Source organism: Aquarana catesbeiana, linkage group LG05 (assembly GCF_042186555.1).
Source record: "Aquarana catesbeiana isolate 2022-GZ linkage group LG05, ASM4218655v1, whole genome shotgun sequence".
NCBI lineage: Eukaryota > Metazoa > Chordata > Amphibia > Anura > Ranidae > Aquarana > Aquarana catesbeiana.
The window spans coordinates 62,289,815-62,313,621 of record NC_133328.1 but is presented as its reverse complement, the minus strand read 5'-3'; the positions used below and the strand labels follow the sequence as shown (position 1 = coordinate 62,313,621).

The 23,807-nt window shown below is 37.8% G+C and overlaps 1 protein-coding gene and 1 pseudogene across 1 annotated transcript; both read left to right on the top strand.

Moving 5' to 3' along the window:
* Positions 1-7,173: 7,173 nt before the first annotated feature.
* Positions 7,174-8,786, top strand: LOC141145937 (patched domain-containing protein 3-like; annotated as a pseudogene).
* A 5,306-nt stretch (positions 8,787-14,092) lies between these two features.
* Positions 14,093-23,365, top strand: LOC141145797 (patched domain-containing protein 3-like). The gene is made up of 4 exons (XM_073632666.1): positions 14,093-14,881; positions 16,192-16,313; positions 18,334-18,479; positions 21,707-23,365. The coding sequence occupies exons 1-4, from the start codon at positions 14,129-14,131 to the stop codon at positions 23,353-23,355; spliced, it is 2,670 nt and encodes an 889-aa protein (XP_073488767.1). The 5' UTR covers positions 14,093-14,128; the 3' UTR covers positions 23,356-23,365.
* The last annotated feature ends 442 nt before the right edge of the window (positions 23,366-23,807 follow it).

The following is a 23,807-nucleotide window of genomic DNA, read 5'->3' as shown; positions in this document are numbered from 1 at the left end:
CTAAAAATTAAATGCAGCTACATTAAAGTACCCCCCATAAATCATAACAGAATTAATATGCAGCGCTAATCAATAATAATTTGTCAATCTTAATCTGAAAAAAAATACATAAATTCTATATTCCATACATTGAAATACTCCAGGGTATTTTAATGTATGGAATTTAGTGTTTATGTATTGATATATTATTATTATTATTGATTAGCGTTGCATATTAATTCTGTTATATTTTACTATTCTTTTCCACTATGTGGAAAATAAGACATATAAAATACTTGACACATTTGTAAAATTAAACCAATGATGACAGCAATCATAATACTAGACGCAATATTAGAAGTGGTTTTAAAGCTGAACTCCATCCTCCCAACAAAACAAGTGAAAAACATAAATAAAAACATATATTTTAAAAACCCACAATTTCTTATAAAAAGCTATATTTTTAATATATTCCGGGCCATGACTGAATATTTGAAACATTAACAGGATCCCCACACTTTATCTTTAGTAAATAACCCATACATTTGGGCTCAGGTATGCAGAAGAAACTCAAAAAAGACAATCTTCCAGTACTTATATCAACATTTTTAACCACTTGCCGTCGAGGCAAATTTTGACATTTTTCACATACATGTAAAAATCAGCATTTTTTTTGCTAGAAAATTTCTTAAAACCATCAAACATTATATATTCAAAAATTTAAATTGAATTTTAATATTGAAAGCAGAGGCCTTGGAGAATAACATGGTGGTTGATGCAATTTTTTCTGTCACAGGATATTTGCACATCCATTTCTAAAACCCAAATTTTCAGGGAAAAATACATTTAATTACATTTTAGTGCAAACAAACACAACAAAATACCAATTTTTTGGGGTAAAATATAAACAATTATGTTGCATCAAGTAAACAGATACCAAACATGTCAAGATCTAAGATTGCGTACCTCTGTTAATGGCAACAAACTACGGTAAATACATGTTTCCTTAAGCAAAGCCTTTACAGGTTACCATTATAGAGTTACATGTGCATTCTGGCACTAAAATGATTGCTCTCACTCTGATGTTTTTGGTGATACCTCACATGTGTGGTGTAATCACCATTTACATATGTATGTGAGACCTACATATGTGTTTGCATATGAGCATTAGGGGACAGGGGAACTTAAAAAAAAAAAAAAAAAAAAACATTTTTTTACAATTTAATTTATTTAAATGTAATTTTACACTTTTAACATTTTTTTTTCATTAAACGTTATTGCTAGCACAAGTGATAAACAACTGCTTGGGCAGTGACAAGTTCTCTTTATGGAGAAATTTAAGGTTTACTAGACCCGTGATCCTCCCTCTGCCCTCCAAGGCAGCCGATCAAATCTATTAGTTTTCGATAAGTGTAAATCAGGTAAAGTGAAACCATAAGCGATTAAATTAAATCCTTGTCGCTGCCAACCCAACCATTTACAGTGTTCCCAGGCTCCTTGAAGAGATGGGAAAGCCCAAGAACGGCAGTGGGCAGAAGCTTGAGGGTACCCCCTTCCAAAGTGATCACTTTTGAAGTAAAGCTGCAGCCTTGATACTGGTATAACTGCTGCCAGTCCATGATGTATATACAGTATCTCGCAAAAGTGAGTACACCCCTCACATTTTTGTAAATATTTTATTATATTTTTTCATGTGACAACACTGAAGAAATGACACTTTGCTACAAAGTAAAAAAGTGAGTGTACAGATTGTATAACAGTGTAAATTTGCTGTCCCCTCAAATTAACTCAACACACAGCCATTAATGTGTAAACCGCTGGCAACAAAAGTGAGTACACCCCTAAGTGAAAATGTCCAAATTGGGCCCAATTAGCCATTTTCCATCCCCGGTGTTTTGTGACTTATTAGTGTTACAAGGTCTCAGGTGTGAATGGGGAGCAGGTGTGTTAAATTTGGTGTTATCGCTCTCACTCTCTCATACTGGTCACTGGAAGTTCAACATGGCACCTCATGCCAAAGAACTCTCTGAGGAACTGAAAAATTGAATTGTTGCTTTACATAAAGATGGCCTAGGCTATAAGACGATTGCCAAGACCCTGAACCTGAGCTGCAGCAAGGTGTCAAAGACCATACAGCGGTTTAACAGGACAGGTTACACTCAGAACAGTTCTTGCCATGGTCGACCAAAGAAGTTGAGTGTACGTGCTCAGCGTCATATCCAGAGGTTGTCTTTGGGGAAATAGACATATGAGTTCTGCCAGCATTGCTGCAGAGGTTGAAGGGGTGTGGGGTCAGTCTGTCAGTGCTCAGACCATACGCCACACACTGCATCAAACTGGTCTGCATGGCTGTCATCCCAGAAGGAAGCCTCTTCTAAAGATGATACACAAGAAAACACGCAAACAGTTTGCTGAAGACAAGCAGACTAAGGACATGATTACTGGAACCATGTCCTGTGGTCTGATGAGACCAAGATAAACTTATTTGGTTCAGATGGTGTCAAGCGTGTGTGGCAGCAATCAGGTGAGGAGTACAAAGACAAGTGTGTCTTGCCTACAGTCAAGCATGGTGGTGGGAGTGTCATGGTCTGGGGCTGCATGAGTGCACTGGGGAGCTACAGTTCATTGAGGGAACCATGAATCCCAACAAGTACTGTGACATACTGAAGCAGAGCATGATCCCCTCCCTTTGGAGACTGGGCCGCATTCCAACATGATAATGACTCCAAACACACTTCCAAGACGACCACTGCCTTGCTAAAGAAGCTAAGGGTAAAGGTGATGGACTGGTCAAGCATTTTCTCCAGACCTAAACCGTATTGAGCATCTATGGGGCATCCTCAAACGTAAGGTTGAGGAGCGCAAGGTCTCTAACATCCACCAACTGTGATGTCGTCATCAAGGAGTGGAAGAGGACTCCAGTGGCAACCTGTGAAGCTCTGGTGAACTCCATGCCCAAGAGGGTTAAGCCAGTGCTGGAAAATAATGGTGGCCACACAAAATATTGACACTTTGGGCCTAATTTGGACATTTTCACTTAGGGGTGTACTCACTTTTGTTGCCAGTGGTTTAGACATTAATGGCTGTGTGTTGAGTTATTTTGAGGGGACAGTACATTTATACTGCTATACAAGCTGTACACTCACTACTTTACATTGTAGCAAAGTGTCATTTCTTCAGTGTTGTCACATGAAATGATATAATACAAAAATGTTAGGGGTGTACTCACTTTTGTGGTATACTGTATACTTACGCTTAAGAGGAAGCGGCTAAAAAAACTTGATTTTCATAAATCTATTACTTATGACTTATATGACAAATACAGCTTGTGTGACAAATAAAACTAAATCTTTGGCTGCACTTTCACTTAGGAAAGAATCTCAGACTAGAAATCGCACAATTAGAAACACGTATTTACACCAATAAGAGCCTGGTGGTAAAACAATCAATTAATTAAATCAATACATGGTTAACAATTAAAAGGACACACTTGTGGGACATCACACATTTGTGATGTCCCACAAGAGTGTCCTTTTAATTGTTAACTATGTATTGATTTAATTAATTAATTGTTTCACCACCAGTCTCTTATTGTTTTTTTTTTATCTTCTTGTTCTATTTATTTGTGTCTGCACTCACTCACACTTTAGCTATGAGTAAGCATCTTTGTATGTGAAACATGTTAGCTAATGCTATCTTCTGATCATGTCTGATGACTTCTGTTGGATTTTTACTCATGAAATAAAGATGTCCGTTTCCAGAGTACAGCAGTCCGGGATTTTCTTGTTACTATAATCTTCAGATTATCCTTTCTGTAGCCTTTCTCTAAAAATCTCTGGATAAGGATCTCAGCTTGTTCTAAGAAGACATCCTCCCTGGAACAGTTCCTCTTGAGCCTCATATATTGGCTCTTCGGAACTGATCCAAGCCAAGGCCTATGATGGCAACTATTCGTAGGGATAAATGAGTTCCTGTCCGTGGACTTAAAGTAGGTTGAGGTGGTAAGTCTATCAGCCTCAACTCTAATTTTCAAGTCCAAAAAATTAATCTCGGTTTGGCTCGTCTCATATTTCAACTCTATACCTCTTTCATTATCCTTGAGAAAAGCCATAAAGGACTGAAGAGACAAATCATCTTTGTAACGGATCCTCAGGACCAGTGACACCCACGGCTCTACGGATCACTTGGTTCTCCGGTGAGCGTTGCTATTCCGCCCATCAATCAAGTTGTTTGTCTGGGTCCAGCCGAGTTTTTTTCATAAAGAGACATCTGCCTTGTTTGGTTTGGCATCTGGTAAGGAGGCCCTCTATGTGGTGACGGTACACATAATCCTGCTTTATCCACTGGGTGGTTCTCTGTTTGTGCAATCGATGGTTGTTCACAGTGTGAGTGCAATTGCATCTATTGTGCATGCAGTTTAATTTTTTTGACAATATTACGCTATGTCATTTTTCTGTTTTTTTGGTCAACCCAAAAAAAAGGAATTGTGGAATCAACACTAACCTATGCTGAGAGGTTCGAAACTCATACATTCCATCTTGCAAAACCACTAGCCCGGGCTGGGGTTATAGCCATCTGCTTATTTGGCTTACAATCTGGTAAGCATGTTTTCCACAAGGTGATGGTACACTTTTTGTGATTTAGTCACCGGGTGAACATTGAACATATCTCCAGTTAGACAAGCATCTGGAATACTATATATTATTAATTTGGACTTTATATTGTAAATGTACTATAATAGCAACCAGATTAACCGGTTCCCGACCGGCTCACGCAGATATACTGCAGCAGAATGGCTCTCCTGGACGAAATCCCATATGGGTATGTCCTTCCCCTTTTCGGCCACCAGAGGCTACATGCGATCGGGTGCACAAGCACCAGCACGGTGAATTTGTGTGTGAAAGCACACAAATCCCTGTGCTGTCAGAGGAGTGGAGACATGTTGTGTGTTCTTAGTAAGTAGGAACAGCGATATGTCTCCTCTCCTACTCAGTCCTATCCCCACACAGTTAGAACACACTGAGGGAACACACATTTAATCCCTTGATCGCCCCCTAGTGTTAACCCCTTCCCTGCCAGTGACATTTACACAGTAAGCAGTGCATTTTTATAGCACTGATCGCTGTATAAATGTCAATGGTCCCAAAAATGTGTCAAAAGTGTCCGATCTGTCCATCGCAATACCGCTAAAAAATGCAGATCACCGCCATTACTAGTAAAAAATAAATAAAAAATAAAAATGCCATAAAAATGCCATAAATCTTTCCCATAGTTTGTAGACGCTATAACTTTTGCGCAAACCAATCAACATACGCTTATTGTGATTTTTATACCAAAAATATGTAGAAGAATATATATCGGCCTAAACCGATGAAGAAATTATTTTTTTTTTAAAAATTGGGGGATATTTATTAAAGCAAAAAGTAAAAAATATGTTGTTTTTTTTCAAAATTGTCGCTCTTTTTTTGTTTATAGTGCAAAAAATAAAAACTGCAGAGGTGATCAAATACCACCAAAAGAAAGCTCTATTTGTGGGAAAAAAATGGACGCAAATTTTGTTTGGGTACAGCATTGCATGACCGCGCAATTGTCAGTTAAAGTGACGCAGTGCCAAATTGTAAAATCAGGAAGGGGGTAAAATCTTCCGGGGCTGAAGTTGTTAAACACTCATGTATATAAAGAACCCACCTCCAGAAAGCATATGGCACATACAGATCTTGTCTAGTTAAAGAATATATGTGTGCACATTGCGTTAATGAAAAACATCTGTTTGTGCTGCCACTTAATATTCAATAAACATGCAAATGAGGTGAAACAAATGTCAATGTAAAAAAGAGAGACAAATAAATCCACAGCAGCGCACTAAATTAATCTAAAAGTCTCCTAAATATTAACATAACAAAATGATCAACATGAAACACCCATACATAATGAAAAGTGTCTATATGGCATATCAAAAAAATATATATGCTCCAACATATGCAAATCAATATGGTAATACAGTCCAACTTAAAAGGATGAAAAGATACTGAAACAAAATCTCGTTGATCCACCAAAATCCTTCACCAAAGTGATGTGTACCACTCCCATAAGAATAAAGCTCACCAGATGCTGTTGCCATTCACTCTCGTGTCTGGCAAATATCACCTTATTAGATGTTATTGAAGAGCCGCTTTTACACGCCAATCTCTATCCAGATTAATAAAGACACTCTTCACATGTGGGGATAGAACGCCTAGCCACGTTCTGATGTGTTTCGTCACTTCGGACTCTTTCACAGGGGGATCCAGTGATGAAGTTTGAAGTGACGAAATGCGTCAGATTGCAACACTGAGTCACCTGGCATGTCTGGAATTTTAACAAGGCGATTTTTTAATCTTTCATGATGTAAGTGCATTACTTTTAATAAACCAATTACCTTAAGGTGTTTTTACACTATTGGAGGCTCTGTCTCAATTTCTGTTCTCACACGTGGAGAGTGTCTTTATTAATCTGGATAGAGATTGGCGTGTAAAAGCGGCTCTTCAATAACATCTAATAAGGCGATATTTGTCAGACATGAGAGTGAATGGCAACAGCATCTGGTGAGTTTTATTCTTAAGGGAGTGGAATTGGCACACATCACTTTGGTGAAGGATTTTGGTGGATCAACGAGATTTTGTTTCACTATCTTTTCATCACTTTAAGTTGAACTGTATTACCATATTAATTGGCATATGTTGAAGCATATATATTTTTTGGATATGCCATATGGACACTTTTCATTATGTATGGGTGTTTTATGTTGATCATTTCATTATGTTAATATTTAGGAGATTTGTAGATTAATTTAGTGCGCCTGTGTGGAATTATTTGTCTCTCTCTCTTTTTTACATTGACATTTGTTTCACCTCATTTGCATAGTTAAAGAATATGTTTAAGAAAATATCATACTAAAAATAATTTTAATAATCAAGTTAATGCTAAAACGATGTGCCTAATGTGTCTGTGTGGGTAGATACTAAATCCAGATTTGTTTTTTTCTGTATTGTTTTTAGATTTCCTCACATTTATTTTTAATCATTAATATAATATAAAGTACACCTAGATTAGGTACACAAGGAATAGACAAGAGAATGCCATGTATAACAAGTGTTGTTTCTGTTTATGGTTTATTGATGTAATTATATACTTTCGGTATAGGTGTTGGAGTGGATGACATGTTCATTATGGTTTCCAGTTGGCAGCAAACTAAAGTTAAGAGTCCAGTTGAAGAAACAGTGGGCAAGACATGAAGAAGCTGCGGTCTCCGTAACAATCACAACCCTCACAGATGTCCTAGCTTTCTATATAGAAATTATGACTTCTTTTGGGTCGGTGCAATCTTTCTGTATTTATACTGGAACAGCTATACTGTTCTGCTTCCTATATAACATCACTTGTTTTGGTGCATTTTTAGCCCTCAATGGGAGAAGAGAAGAGAGTAACAGGCACTGGTTGGTTTGTAAAAAAGTGCCAGAGCAAAAAGATGACCACTGTTCCACTTTCTATAATGCTTGTTGTGCTGGAGGAACATTCAGTGCAATCACTGATACGGAGACTGACCATCCTATGACAAATTTCTTCCAGAAATATTATGGTCCATTTATAACCAACATTTGGACTAAGATCATTGTGGATATTTAGCTGACAGCATATACGGGTGCTTTCAGGTACAGGAAGGAATTGATTTACGTAACTTGGCTACTGACAGCTCCTATGTCCGTTCTTTCTATGAAGATTTATATTTTGATGACTATGGTCCCAGAGTTATGGTTGTGGTAACACAGGAAGTACCTTACTGGGATGTAGACACCCGTAATAAAATTGACAAGTGTATAGAGTCATTTAAATTAACCCCCTATGTCAGTGAATACCTCTCTGAGTCCTGGTTGAAAGCATACGTGGGGTTTGCTGAACTGCTTAAACTGGATATAAAAGATAGAAATAACTTTATTGGAAATTTATCAAGATTTTCAGATTTGAAACAAGATGTGGATATTTAGTCAGGAACTATAAAAGCTTCCCGTTTCTTCATCCAGACTATGAATGTCACTTCTGCCGTAGATGAGAAAAACATGCTAAATCAGGTTCGGGACACAGCAAAGAGTTGTGAGGTCCCTGTCCTTGTGTACCATCTGGCATTTATATACTTTGATCAGTATGCTGTAATTATCCAGAATACAATTCAAAATGTTGCTGTAGCTGCTATTGTTATGCTTGTTGTTTCATTACTGCTAATTCCAAACCCTCTGTGTTTCCTCTGGGTGACATTTGCAATAGCATCTATTATTGTAGGGGTCACTGGATTCATGGCTTTGTGGGATGTTAACTTAGATTCCATATCCATGATCAACCTTGTTATTTGTATTGGGTTCTCATTGGATTTCTCAGTGCATATTTCATACGCCGTTGTTTCAAACAAGAAACCCACGGCAAATGAGAGGATGATTGAATCATTGCATTCCCTTGGCTATCCTATAGTACAGGGAGGTCTCTCCACCATCCTGGGTGTCATAGTACTCTCCACTTCAGAGAGTTACATTTTCAGAACATTTTTCTAGATCATATTCCTTGTTATCGCCTTTGGAATGCCCCATGGACTGGTTGTTCTTCCGGTGCTGTTAGCATTGTTTGGAACTTTTGGCAACAAACAGGACAATGTGAAGAAAATAAATTTGTCACAAATGAACAATGTTCCACAAAATTCATTTGATGAACCAAAAAAACATGTTATGACACAAAACTATATGAATGGTGCATGCCTTCCTGACCCTGACTGTCCATAATTTATTTTGATAATAAAGTTTTTATGGTAATTTAAAAGATTACATTTTATTTTATTTTGAATTAAAAGAATCTATATTGCAGGTAATTTTTAGAGTATTGTATTCAAATGATCACACAAATTCTCAGGAAGTGTGTATGAATGTTATCGTATATCAAACTTTCCACATTACTTGTCAGCAGGCAAAATACATTTTATTTAATTCTTCACATTGCCAGACTAATGATGTTTAATGCTGTACCAAATATCAAATTCTTAAAAACATTTTGATGGTTTTAAAAAGATGTATGTCATCCACAGTTGTATTAGATATTATTATTAAAGCGGGAGTCCGGCGACCAATCTTTTAATTTTTTTTTTTTTTAGGTCATTGAGACATTTTGCTAATCCCAAAATAATACTCACAGTTTGGGTGTAATATTTCCGCCTCTGTCTGTTTTCGTACTGAAGAATTACTTAAAAAATGTGATGCTGGCTGTTTCCATCTTGCTTGTGGGCATGTGAAGCCCACAAGCATTGATTTCCTGGATGCTGTGAATGCTGTTCATTCACAGCTTGTTCACACGCATGATCATTGTTTCTGCAGTGAAACTTGGGAAGCCTGACACTAAGCTCCCAGGAGACAGTGCGGCGCCGGGGAAAGCAATAAACACGCCTACTCCCATGGGAGGAGAGACAGGAAGTGCCACAATAAAGTACAATATAAAGGTAATTACAGCGATAAAAAAATTTTTGTGCGGCATTTGAACATCTATGCAATTAACTAAAGGGGGTAAGATTAAGTTAAAAATTTGAGTGGAACCCCGCTTTAAAATAGCTGTGTGGTGATCACCATGAATAGGATACTTAATTGGTTTACTTTAGTCAACCAGGCCAGCACACAAACAGACCAGCACACAAACAAGAGCCTAATTAAGGTATTTGAACCATAATCAGTATCGCTTATCTGTTTGTCACAGCTTATCTATCTATTCTAGCTATACAGTAGGTTAACCTCCCTGGCGGTATGATTATTTCAGATTTTTACGTCTCAAAGCGGTACAATTATTTTGCATAGAAATTTGGCGTTTTATATTGTAGGCCTGTAATTCTTAGTAATAACACACTTAAATCTGTCCACCAAGAGCCTAGTAGATATCCTGGGTATGATGAAGTTTGAAATACAAAATCATAAATTATAACATAATAAATAAATATAACTAATTATAAAAAATAATATAATAATAATAAAATAAATTTTCCCACGATTCACTATCGTTCAATTCTGCAAGTGTTCTAATTTAATATCGCTGTTTTCTAGCCGGTCTAAAATCACTTTTGACGTAAAGGGACACTTTTTGGTTGCTATGGACAATCTCCAGTTTCCATTCAGAAAGAACAGTATATATCATATAAAACTGCATGCAGGGCATAGGACAAAGCACTGGGGACAAAATGGATGTGAAATGATTTCATACAGTAATGTAATCTGTAAGATTACAGTGTACTGTATGTGTTATGAATTTTCACTTTTTTGGATTTGCCGCCAGGCTCCAACCCCGTGCGTCGAAACGCTCGCAGGGAACGGAGCCCAGAACACAGGACACCAGGGCGGAGGACAGAGCCCGCAGACACCGCAAGGGGATATTGCAGGATCCTGGGGACAAGGTAAGTACACTGCACCAGGATCCTGAGATGTAATCCCGAGTGTTTCTCGGGGTTACCACTAATGGTGCTGAAATTTAACCCCAAGCCACACTCGGGAAAACCGCCAGGGAGGCTACAACCCTCTTATCAGGCTTAGGAATATTGGCCATCAGTCCTTAACATGAAACCTGTGCTTGGCTAAAGCAGGAAAAAGCAAAAGAATCCCTTAAAGCCGGCCATAGATCATGCAAATTTATTTCCTGCAACCACAGGAAATCACTCAAAATCGCTCGATTCCCCTATCAACATAATCAGTGTTGATGGGGGAAGCCCTCCTGCGGAGCTATTGCGTTCTCCCAGCTGGGGGGTGCAGGGAGCCGTCCCTGCAGGGCTGTAGCCACTGGCAATAATCATATGCTAAAAATCCGTCATTCTGGTTGCACCCAAGTCGATTGGTGGGTACAATCAGCCTGCCCATAGATGTTTTGCATCTCAGCCAGTCCCTGCTTATTTCTGATGTGACTTGAGTTGCACAGAATCACACGACAAAGTAAATGGCATTATTTTCAATGGTGCCATTCACAATAATGCAACTCTGTGTTGTGAGATTTTGGAAAAGGTTCCTGCGCTACTTTGGTGCAATTTCGGTGTGATTTGGCTCCAGAGAGTATGCTAACCACATTTAAGTCACATCAAAGTTTCACTACATAATCACACTGAAAATCGTATCAAAATCACATCCCAGTAGCGTGAACTGAGCCTATAAACCAGTATTAATTTTGGCAGCAAATTTTGATTTAGTTTTAGTCTTAGTCTTAGAACTAAAATGGCATTTTAGTTTTAGTCCTATTTTAGTCTTCTGCAAGTGTTTTAGTTTTAGTTGTATTTAGTCGACCAAATCTCCAGTACATTTTAGTTGACTAAAACTCATTTTAGTTGTCTAAAATCTAATGGGTGTAGTTAAATTGTAATGCATTATTTAAGCATTTCTCTACAATTTGCAAACTCATTACATACTACTGCTGGAGTCCAGTGGAGTGAAAAAACGAATATGTTGTTAGTAATGGTTAAGTTTGAACATTGAGCACTACAGTCACAGATTTAGTCGTTATATAACATCTTTATTAAAGTAAAACCGTTTCCTCCAGAATATTGCTTTTGTTTTGACAAAAGGATAACATAAAAATACCAAAAAAAACCCCCAAAAGATAAGAACTCTTTGCGTGACTGTCATGCCAACAGTAAAGCATCCTGAGATCATTCATGTGTGCCGTTGGCTGCTTCTTAGCCAAGGGAGAGGTGGGCCCACTCACAATTTTGCCTAAGAACGTAGCCATGAATAATTGGTACAAAAACATCCTCAGGCTCCGAGAAAAACCTCCCCCAACTATCCAAGAACAGTTTGGTGATGAACAACTATGCCTTTTCAAACACGATGGAGCTCCTTACCATAAGGCAAAAGTGATAACTAAGTGGTTTGGGGAAGTTGGAACAAAAAATTGAAATTTTGGGTTTTGGCTAAACGGGCATTGACACCAATGCAAAACACAAAAAAAAAAAAAGTTTATGCCAAAAGTTATCGTGTCTACAAATGGGATATTTTTATTGCATTTTTCTTTATTTTAACTTTTTTTTATATGTAATGGCGGCGATCAGCGAATCTGATCACCGCCACAGCGTGCAATGGCATATTGGCAGGGGGCGGGGCCACCCAATGACATAAGTTAGATGCCACGCCCCTTGTGAAGTCATCGCCCCATAATACCCCGGGTAATATCATCACAAGGGACGTGGCATCTAACTTACTTCATGGGGTGGCCCCGCCCCATGCCAATATAAGTAATTGCACACGGCGGACCCAGCATTACACCAGGAGATCGCATCGAGTCAACATCGGAAGAAGAACAGAGGGAGAAGACCCAGCAAAAGAGCAGAAGATAGCGGGGAGAGAGGAGAAGAACTGGAGAGGGGAGAAGAACCAGCAAAAGAGCAGAAGACCCAGCAAAAGAGCAGAAGTTAGCGGGGAGAGAGGAGACGAACCAGAGAAGACCCAGAGAGGGAAGAAGACACAGTAAAAGAGCAGAAGATAGCGGGGAGAGAGGAGAAGAACCAGAGAAGGCAGAAGACCCAGCTAAAGAGCAGAAGACCCAGCAAAAGAGAAGAAGATAGCGTGGAGAAGAACCGGAGCTGCTTTAATAAAACACTAGAAAAACCTGTGTAGTGTGTTTATTTTTGATACTTTTTTTATTTAGGTGAATGGGTAGGGGTACCCCATACTCATTCACCTAGGGTGAGGGGTTGTGATCTGGGGGGCCCCTTGTTAAAGCGAGCTTCCAGATCACGATAAGTCCCCCCCCGCAGACCCCGACAACCACCGGGCAAGGGTTGTCGGGAAGAGGCCCTTGTCCTCATCAACATGGGGACAAGGTGCTTTGGGATGGGGGGCGTAGGGGCCCCCTCTGCCCCAAAGCACCCACCCCCCCCATGTTGAGGGCATATGGCCTGGTATGGTTCAGGAGGGGGGGGTCGCTCACTCGTCCCCCCCTTTCCTGAACTGCCGGGCTGCGTTCTCGGATAAGGGTCTGGTATGGATCTTGGGGGGAACCTCACACAAAATTTTGTCTGGGTTCCCCTTCAAGATTCTCAGCAAACAAGTCGCATCTTGCGCCGAATTCTGGTGTGATTTCTATTCAAATCAATGGGCTCCCATAGGTACAGAGAAACGTGGCTGAAAGCTAGCGTGGCTAAACGGGTATTGACACCAATGCAAAACGCAAAAAAAAACAAGTTTTTGCGCAAAAGTTATCGTGTCTACAAATGGGATATATTTATGGCATTTTTCTTTATTTTAATTTTTTTTTATAAGTAATAGCGGCGATCAGCAAATTTTTACCGGGACTGCGACATTGCGGCAGACAAATCAGACACCTAACTGGCACTTTTTTGGGAACCAATTACATTATTACAGTGATCAGTGCTAAAAAATATGCACTGTTACTGTACTAATGACACTGGCAAGGAAGGGGGTTAACATCAGGGGCTATCAAAGGGTTAAATCTGTGCCTAGCTGGTGCTTGCTAACTGTGTGGGGGATGCTCTGACTGGATGAAGACAGAGATCTTCCTAAGCAGGAACACCGATCTCTATCTTCTACCCTGTCAGAGCGGCTATCTGCCTTGTTTACATAGGCAGATCACCGTTCTGCCTCTCTGGGAAACGATCGCGGGTGGCCAGCGTGTTTCACGCAATAAAGCCGACCTGCCGCAGTACATCTGTGGTAGGTGGTCGGCAAGTGGCTAATCGCACAAAAGATATCTCTTTTTACGTATAGTGTCACCATAGCACATGTAAATATTGTTCTGATCTATAAGTAGTTACAGCTGCAAGAGCTAACGTGGTTAAATTATACCGTAACAGCTAAAAATTAGAAAATCAATTATTGCGCTATTTGTTGTACTGTAAATGACAATGTCAGTTGATTTAATCAAATGACAAGGTAAGTTGATTTAATCAAGATACTAGTAACTATGCCAACAGAAAATCAATAAACTTCCTTCGAAATGAGCTGTTTTATTGTTCTGCATAAGTCATTCCAGTGCTAGTCATACCATTGCTACTGCCTTATCTGTTGTCAGTTTATATTTTCCTTTTTATTTATTAACAGAGCCTGCTTTCCTCTAAGTCTGTATCATTCAGTAGCTTACGGCAGGGTGAAGAATGGCTGGTTGTCGGACAGACTGCATACAGAGACCTCTCTCTCTTGTATTCTACAAACTGGGGAAAGTGGTGGGCAGGTACCCCTGGTGGTTCCTCTTTGTTCCCATGGTCATATCTGCTGGTCTGGGTGCCGGTTTTTACTTTTTACCCCAAAGACAGGCTAATGACATAGAAAAAGAGTTCACCCCAATAGGAGGTCCAGCTAAATCTGAGAGAGAATTTGTGAGGACACATTTCCCAACCAACGACTCCGGGCATTTCTCTGCACAGAGACTCTATACAGAAGGCTCTTTTGTCTCTCTCATTGCTGTCAGCATGTCTGATAATATTATCAATGTTGATTCATTCAGAGAGCTTGTTAAGCTGGATGAGATGGTGCAGAATCTTAGTGTCACATTAAAGGAACAGAATGCTAATGTGATCTTGAATTTCCAGCAGCTCTGCGCAAAAGATATGGGGGGGGAATGTGTGACAATCAACCCACTCTTATCCAAAGTACAAAGTAATGTAGACCTGATAGAGACAATACATATTAGTTACCCAATGTTTGAAGGGACAACATTCCTGGGAACATACTTGGGTGGGGTGACACTGAACCCCAACAACACTGTACAGAGGGCAAAAGCAGTAAGGTTAGTGTATTATCTGAGAGAAGACAACCAGCAAGACAGAGAAAGAAGCCTGCAATGGATTGAACACTTTATCAAACATGTGTCTCAGAATATAGAAATGCTGCAACTGAAGACCGTACAGGTAAGGAAAATGGTTTTGTCATTTTTGTTCTCTTTATTCTTACTTTGAAAAGACTGACGGACGGACAGACACACAGATTAGATAGATGGTTTATGAAAGTGCGGCAAAGTGAGCTGGTGTTCAATTCAAATATCTAATTGTGTTCAGGGGATTTTTTTTCTAAAAAAGGGTATTCCATGCAACAGATAATGGGGTTAATTTGCTAAAGGCAAATATAATGTGAGCTGCAAGTGCACTTGCTCCAGAGCTTAGTAAATGAGATACAATTTCACTTTGCAAAGAATACTCAATCACATGTGAGGTAAATAAAAAATAGTATTTTTGTTTGTACATGATTGAATGATAGAAACCATTTTTTTTAACCAAAGCTTAATTGAACAAGAAGTCAGAAACTAATTGGCTACCATGCACAGCTGCATCAGATTTTGCACTTTCCAGTTTTAATAAATCAACTTGCCGATATTTGCACTTAGTAAATCAACCTCAATGTGTGTTACTCCTATTCTTTAATATTATACTTCAAATCAAGGCTACCTCAGTTGTTAGACAAAGCTTAAAAGCATTAACTACAGCTTTTAACAACGACTATATACATATACAGTATATATAATTCTTTTTCAAGGGTCTACTGGCCAGTTTGATGACATAAGAGATCCTTCCTCTTGCAGAGAACAGACATCACATGGTGGAGTGTGAGCTATGATCAGTACAGTAGTACACTGCACTCATGCCAGCGAGATGACGCACCCCAGAAGGTTTTTCCATAACAGACTGGGGTTACAGAAAGTGGTGATGATGCTGTTGATCAAGTCCACCCCAAAGAACTAGAAAAATCTAGTAGGGAAGGGAAGAAAATTACTTTTGGGTGGGGGTGCTAAGTTAAAGAGGAATAAAAAAAAATTGCTGTTAAAAAGAATTGGAGTTCTACTTTAAATTTGGCCAAATGTAGGTTGTTTTTGCAATTTTTTTAGAAATTTGCTTAGTTTTGGCCAAATTTAGATTGTTTTTGCATTTTTTCAGAGATTTGCTTAGTCTAGTTTTTTTTTGTTAAAATTTTTAACTAATATTCTAAAAATAAGTTTAAATGATTTAAATAAAAACTAAAAGTGAAACAAATGTTTAAAAAATAGTTTAGGATATATATAAACCTGATCACTAAAGATTTCTGTTCTTTGTGTATGGTTTGCTGCAAAGACATACAATATAGGAAACAATTTGCACCAATGTGTCCTGTAGTGAATGCCAAAGCTGCTGCCACATGATTTGATTGTAATTGTTCTTTGTAAAAAGCATTTGTTTTCTTACTCTAGACATCTTACTTTTCATCAATATCACGACAACAGGAGTTTGAAGGGACAACAAAAACTGTGATTCCTCTGTATTCAATCACATATTTTATCACCATATTCTTTTCCATTACATCTTGTGTAAGGTAAGATTATGTAGGCACAAAACTGATACTTGCACCTGATTTCGATTTCTTTAAATTATATTATATGTGTTTACTGTATACTATACTGAGATATTTTACTATAACAAGACCTTCCTTAAGCTGCGCTTCTGGATGTTAAAAAGAAAGTGCTACAAAACCCTCCAAAAATTAAACGCAGCTACATTAAAGTACCCCCCATAAATCATAACAGAATTAATATGCAGCGCTAATCAATAATAATTTATCAATCTTAATCCGAAAAAAAAAAAACATAAACTCTATATTCCATACATTGAAATACTCCAGGGTATTTTAATGTATGGAATTTAGTGTTTATGCATTGATATATTATTATTATTGATTAGTGTTGCATATTAATTCTGTTATATTTTACTATTCTTTTCCACTATGTGGAAAATAAGACATATAAAATACTTGACAAATTTGTAATATTAAACCAATGATGACAGCAATCATAATACTAGACGCAATATTAGAAGTGGTTTTAAAGCTGAACTCCATCCTCCCAACAAAACAAGTGAAAAACATAAATAAAAACATATTTTAAACACCCACAATTTCTAATAAAAAGCTATATTTTTAATATATTCCGGGCCATGACTGAATGTTTGAAGGATTAACAGGCTCCCCACACTTTATCTTTAGTAAATAACCCATACATTTGGGCTCAGGTATGCAGGAGAAACTTAAAAAAGACAGTCTTCCAGTACTTATATCAGCATTTTTAACCACTTGCCGTCCAGACCAATTTTGATATTTTTCACATACATGTAAAAATCAGCATTATTTTGCTAGAAAATTTCTTAAAACCTCCAAACATTATATATTCGAAATTTGAATTGAATTTGAATATTGAAAGCAGAGGCCTTGGAGAATAACACGGTGCTTGATGCAATTTTTTCTGTCACAGGATATTTGTGCATTCATTTCTAAAACCCAAATTTTCAGGAAAAAATATACATAAATAAATTTTAGTGCAAACAAACATAACAAAATACCAATGTTTTTGGGTAAAATATAAACGATTGTGTTGCATCAAGTAAACAGATACCAAACATGTAAAGATCTAAGATTGCTTACTTCTGTTAATGGCAACAAACTATGGTAAATACAATGCTTTAAAAGCCTTTACAGGTTACCAGTATAGAGTTACATGTGTATTTTGACACTAAAATGATTGCTCTCATGTTTTTGGTGATACCTCACATGTGTGGTGTAATCACCATTTACATATGTATGTGAGACCTACATGTGTGTTTGCATATGAGCATTAGGGGACAGGGGCACTTAAAAAAAAAAACAACAACATTTTTTTACAATTTATTTTATTTAAATGTAATTTTACAATTTTTTTTTTTTCATTAAGAGTTATTGCTATCACAAGTGATAAACAACTGCTTGGGCAGTGACAGGTTCTCTTTATGGAGAAATTTAAGGTCTACTAGACCCCTGATCCCCCCTCTGCCCTCCAAGGCAGCCGATCAAATCAATCAGTTTCCAGTAAGTGTAAATCAGGTAAAGTGAAACCAGAAGTGATTCAATCCTTGTCGCTTCCAACTTCCTTCATCACAGGGAAGGGAAGGAATGAATGTTTCTCATTCTCCCCTGTGCCCTGCCAACCCAACCATTTACAGTGTTCCCAGGCTCCCTGAAGAGATGGGAGAGCCCAGGAACAGCGGTGTGCAGAAGCTGGAGGGTACCCCCCTTCCAAAGTGATCCCTTTTAAAGTAAAGCTTCAGCTTGGTATAACTGCTGCCAGTTCATGATATATATATATATATATATATATATATATATATATATATATATATATATATACTTACGCTAAAGAGGAAGCGGCTAAAAAAAAATGATTCTCATAAATCCATTACTCTTAACTTGTGTGACAAATAAAACTAAATTTTTGGCTGTACTTTCACTTGGAAAAGAATTTCAGACTAGAAATCGCACAATTAGAAACACGTATTTACTGAAATCATATATCTTTATTTATTTATAGGCGTGACTGTGTGAGGAATAAAACTTGGGTGGCCTCTTTTGGAGTTATTTCCGCTGGGTTAGCTGTACTTTCTAGTTTTGGTCTTTTGCTACTTTGTGGAGTGCCTTTTGTTGTCACAGCAGCAAATGCCCCATTTCTCATTTTAGGTAAGTTTCAAACATATATGTTTATAAGTAAATCAATATTAGACAGTAGACATGTGTACACTGATGTAAAGGAATATGTAGGATGCCACTGCCAAACTCCTTATGAAAATATTACTTGCCTACCCCTTAGATTAAAGTGGTTCTAAAGGCTCAAGGTTTTTTACCTTCATGCATATGCATGAGGGGAAAAAACCTTCTGTATGCAGCTGCCCCCCTAATACTTACCCGAGCCCCATCGCGATCCAGCGATGTGTATAAGAGCCTCGGCTCTCCGGAGACTCTCCCTTCTCATTGGTTGAGATACCAGCGGGAGCCATTCAAATAATCACAGCCAGTGAGCCAATGAGAAGAGAGAGGGATGAGGCAGAGCCACGTCTCTGTGTGTGAATGGACACGCAGAGAGCAGCAGCTCGGGAGCAAGCCTGCTTGGGTGCCCCCACAGCAAGCTGTTTGCTCTGGGGGCACTTGCCAGAAGGGAGGGGCCAGGAGTGCCAGCGGGGGGTATCATATCATAGAGCAGATAAGTATAACATGTTTGATTTTTTTTTTTTTTTTTAAACCTTGCATGTAATATCACTTTAGGTACCGTCTGATTTGCTAACCACCCCCAACAATTGTGCATATATCTTCTCTTGTCTCTTCTCATGACTTGTTACTTTTAGGTGGGTCCAATTATATTGTAAATATACTATAATAGCAACCAGATTAACCGGTTCCCAACTGGCTCACGCAGATATACTGCGGCAGAATGGCCCTCCTGGGCAAAATCCCATATGGGTACATCCTTCCCTTTTTTGGCCACCAGAGGCTACGCGCGATTGCGTGCACGAGGGCCAGCACGGGGATTTGTGTGTTTAAACACACAAATCCCTGTGCTGTCAGAGGAGAGGAGACATGTTTTTTGTTCCTAGTAAGTAGCAACAGTGATATGTCTCCTCTACTATTCAGTCCCATACAGTTAGAACAAACATTTAACCCCTTGATCGCCACCTAGTGTAAACCCCTTCCCTGCCAGTGACATTTACACAGTAAGCAGTGCATTTTTTTAGCACTGATCGCCGTATAAATGTCAGTGGTCTCAAAAATGTGTCAAAAGTGTCCGATCTGTCCGTCGCAATACCGCAAAAAAAAATCGTAGATCAGCGCCATTACTAGTAAAAAATATATAAATAATAAAAATGCTATCAAAATGCCATAAAACTTTTCCATAGTTTGTAGAGGCTATAACTTTTGAGCAAACCAATCAATATAAGCTTATTGAGATTTTTTTACCAAAAATATCGAGAAGAATATATATCGACCTAAACTGATGAAGAAATGTGTTTTTTATTTTAAAAAAATGGGGGATATTTATTATAGCAAAAAGTAAAAAAATGAGTTTTTTTTCAAAATTGTCGCTCTTTTTTTGTTTATAGCGCAAAAGAATAAAAACTGCAGAGGTGATCAAATACCACCAAAAGAAAGCTCTATTTGTGGGAAAAAAAGGACGCAAATTTTGTTTGGGTACAGCGCTGCATGACCGCGCAATTGTCAGTTAAAGAAGTGGTTAAACACTCATGTATATAAAGAACCCATCTCCAGAAAAGCATATGGCACATACAAATCTTGTCTAGTTAAAGAATATATGTGTGCACACTGAGCTAATGAAAAACACCTGTTTGTGCTGCCACTTAATATTCAATAAACATGCAAATGAGAAACAAATGTCAATGTAAAAAAGAGAGAGACAAATAATTCCGCAGTAGTGCACTAAATTAATCTACAAATCTCCTAAATATTAACATAATAAAATAATCAACATAAAACACCCATACATAATGAAAAGTGTCCATATGGCGTATCAAAAAAATATATATGCTCCAACATATGCAAATCAAAATGGTAATACAGTCCAATTTAAAAGGATGAAAAGATACTGAAACAAAATCTCGTTGATCCACCAAAATCCTTCACCAAAGTGATGTATGCCACTTCCACAAGAATAAAGCTCACCAGATGCTGTGGCCATTCACTCTTGTGTCTGGCAAATATCGCCTTATTAGATGTTATTGAAGAGCCATTTTTACACGCCAATCTCTATCCAGATTAATAAATACACTCTTCATATGTGGGGATAGAAATTGAGACAGAGCCTTCACTAGTGTGAAAACACCTTAAGGTAATCAGTTTCTAAAAAGTAATGCACTTATATCATAAAAGATTCAAAATTCTCATAGCTTCCTTTGTACACATGGAGTCACCGGCTTAGCGTTGCCGCCTAGCCATGTGCTGATGCGTTTCGTAGCTTCGGACTTTTCACAGGGGGATCCCCTGTGACGAAGTTTGAAGTGACGAAATGCGTCAGTTGTGACTACACGGCAACTCTGAGACAGAGACTCCATGTGTACGAAGGAAGCTATGAGGAGATCTCAATACTAATCACCTGGCATGTTTGGAATTTTAACAAGGCGATTTTGAATCTTTTATGATGTAAGTGCATTACTTTTAATAAACCGATTACCTTAGGGTGTTTTTACATTATTGGAGGCTCTGTCTCAATTTCTGTTCCCATATGTGGAGAGTGTCTTTATTAATCTGGATGGAGATTGGCGTGTAAAAGCGGCTCTTCAATAACATCTAATAAGGCAATATTTGTCAGACACGAGATTGAATGGTAACGGAATCTGGTGAGCTTTATTCTTAAGGTAGTGGAATTGGCACATATCACTTTGGTGAAGGATTTTGATGGATCAACAAGATTTTGTATCACTATCTTTTCATCACTTTAAGTTGGACTGTATTACCATATTAACTGGCATATGTTGAAGCATATATATTTTTTGGATATGCCATATGGACACTTTTCATTATGTATGGGTGTTTTATGTTGATCATATCATTATGTTAATATTCAGGAGATTTGTAGATTAATTTAGTGTGCTACTGTGGAATTATTTTTCTCTCTTTTTTACATGGACATTTGTTTCACCAAATTTGCATAGTTAAAGAATATGTTTAAAGGACATATCATACTAAAAATAATTTTAATAATTAAGTTAATGCTAAAATGATGTGCCTAATGTGTCTGTGTGGGTATATACTAAACTCAGATTTGTTTTTTTCTGTATTGTTTTTAGATTTCCTCACATTTATTTTTAATAACACAAGTATAGACAAGAGAATACCATGTATAACAAGTGTTGTTTCTGTTTATGGTTTATTGATGTAATTATATACTTTTGGTATAGGTGTTGGAGTGGATGACATGTTCATTATGGTTTCCAGTTGGCAGCAAACTAAAGTTAAGAGCTCAGTTGAAGAAAGAGTGGGCAAGACATACGAAGAAGCTGCGGTCTCCATAACAATCACAACCCTCACAGATGTCCTAGCTTTCTATATAGGAATTATGACTTCTTTTGGGTCGGTGCAATCTTTCTGTATTTATACTGGAACAGCTATACTGTTCTGCTTCCTATATAACATCACTTGTTTTGGTGCATTTTTAGCCCTCAATGGGAGAAGAGAAGAGAGTAACAGGCACTGGTTGGTTTGTAAAAAAGTGCCAGAGCAAAAAGATGACCACCGTTCCACTTTCTATAATGCTTGTTGTGTTGGAGGAACATTCAGTGCAATCACTGGTACGGAGACTGACCATCCCATGACAAATTTCTTCCAGAAATATTATGGTCCATTTATAACCAACATTTGGACTAAGATCATTGTGGTGGGTCTATATGGTGGATATTTAGCTGGCAGCATATACGGGTGCTTTCAGGTACAGGAAGGAATTGATTTACGTAACTTGGCTACTGACAGCTCCTATGTCCGTTCTTTCTATGACTATGAAGATTTATATTTTGATGACTATGGTCCCAGAGTTATGGTTGTGGTAACACAGGAAGTTTCTTACTGGGATGTAGACACCCGTAATAAAATTGACAAGTGTATAGAGTCATTTAAATTAACCCCCTATGTCAGTGAAGACCTCTCTGAGTCCTGGTTGAAAACATACGTAGGGTTTGCTGAACTATTTAAACTGGATATAAAAGATAGAAATAACTTTATTGGAAATTTATCAAGATTTCCAGATTTGAAACAAGATGTGGACATTCAGTCAGGATCTATAATAGCTTCCCGTTTCTTCATCCAGATTATGAATGTCACTTCTGCCGTAGATGAGAAAAACATGCTAAATCAGGTTCGGGACACAGCAAAGAGTTGTGAGGTCCCTGTCCTTGTGTACCATCCGGCATTTATATACTTTGATCAGTATGCTGTAATCATTCAGAATACAATTCAAAATGTTGTTGTAGCTGCTATTGTTATGCTTGTTATTTCATTACTGCTAATTCCAAACCCTCTGTGTTCCCTCTGGGTGACATTTGCAATAGCATCTATTATTGTAGGGGTAACTGGATTCATGGCTTTGTGGGATGTTAACTTAGATTCCATATCTATGATCAACCTTGTTATTTGTATTGGATTCTCAGTGGATTTCTCAGCGCATATCTCATACGCCTTTGTTTCAAACAAGAAACCCAACGCAAATGAGAGGATGATTGAAGCATTGCACTCTCTTGGCTATCCTATAGTACAGGGAGGTCTCTCCACCATCCTGGGTGTCATAGTACTCTCCACTTCAGAGAGTTACATTTTCAGAACATTTTTCAAGATCATATTCCTTGTTATCGCCTTTGGAATGCTCCATGGACTGGTTGTTCTTCCGGTGCTGTTAGCATTGTTTGGAACTTTTGGCAAAAAACAGGACAGTGTGAAGAAAATAAATTTGTCACAAATGAACAATGTTCCACAAAATTCATTTGATGAAACCAAAAAACATGTTATGACACAAAACTATATGAATGGTGCATTCTTTCCTGACCCTGACTGTCCATAATTTATTTTGATAATAAAGTTTTTATGTTAATTTAAAAGATTACATTTTATTGTATTTTGAATTAAAAAAGTCTATATTGTAGGTATTTTTTAGAGTATTTTATTCAAATGATCACACAAATTCTCAGGAAGTGAGTAATTAATGTTATCGTATATCAAACTTTCCACATTACTTGTCAGCAGGCAAAATACATTTTATTTAATTCTTCACATTGCCAGGCTAATGATGTTTAATACCATACCAAATATAAAATTCTCAAAAACATTTTGATGGTTTTAACCCTTTCATGACTAAGCCTATTTTTGACATTTGGTGTTTACAAGTTAAAATCCATATTTTTTGCTAGAAAATTACTTAGAACCCCAAACATTATATATATTTTTTTAACAGAGAATCTAGAGAATAAAATGGCGATTGTTGCAATATTTTATGTCACACGGTATTTATGCAGC

What these genes read in the sequence shown, in the direction of transcription:
- LOC141145797 (XM_073632666.1), top strand. Translation starts at nt 14,129, where the DNA reads ATGGCTGGTTGTCGGACAGACTGCATACAGAGACCTCTCTCTCTTGTA. An exon ending in TCCATTACATCTTGTGTAAG is followed by an intron (nt 16,314 to 18,333) that starts GTAAGATTATGT and finishes ATTTATTTATAG; the next exon opens with GCGTGACTGTGTGAGGAATA. An exon ending in TGCCCCATTTCTCATTTTAG is followed by an intron (nt 18,480 to 21,706) that starts GTAAGTTTCAAA and finishes CTTTTGGTATAG; the next exon opens with GTGTTGGAGTGGATGACATG.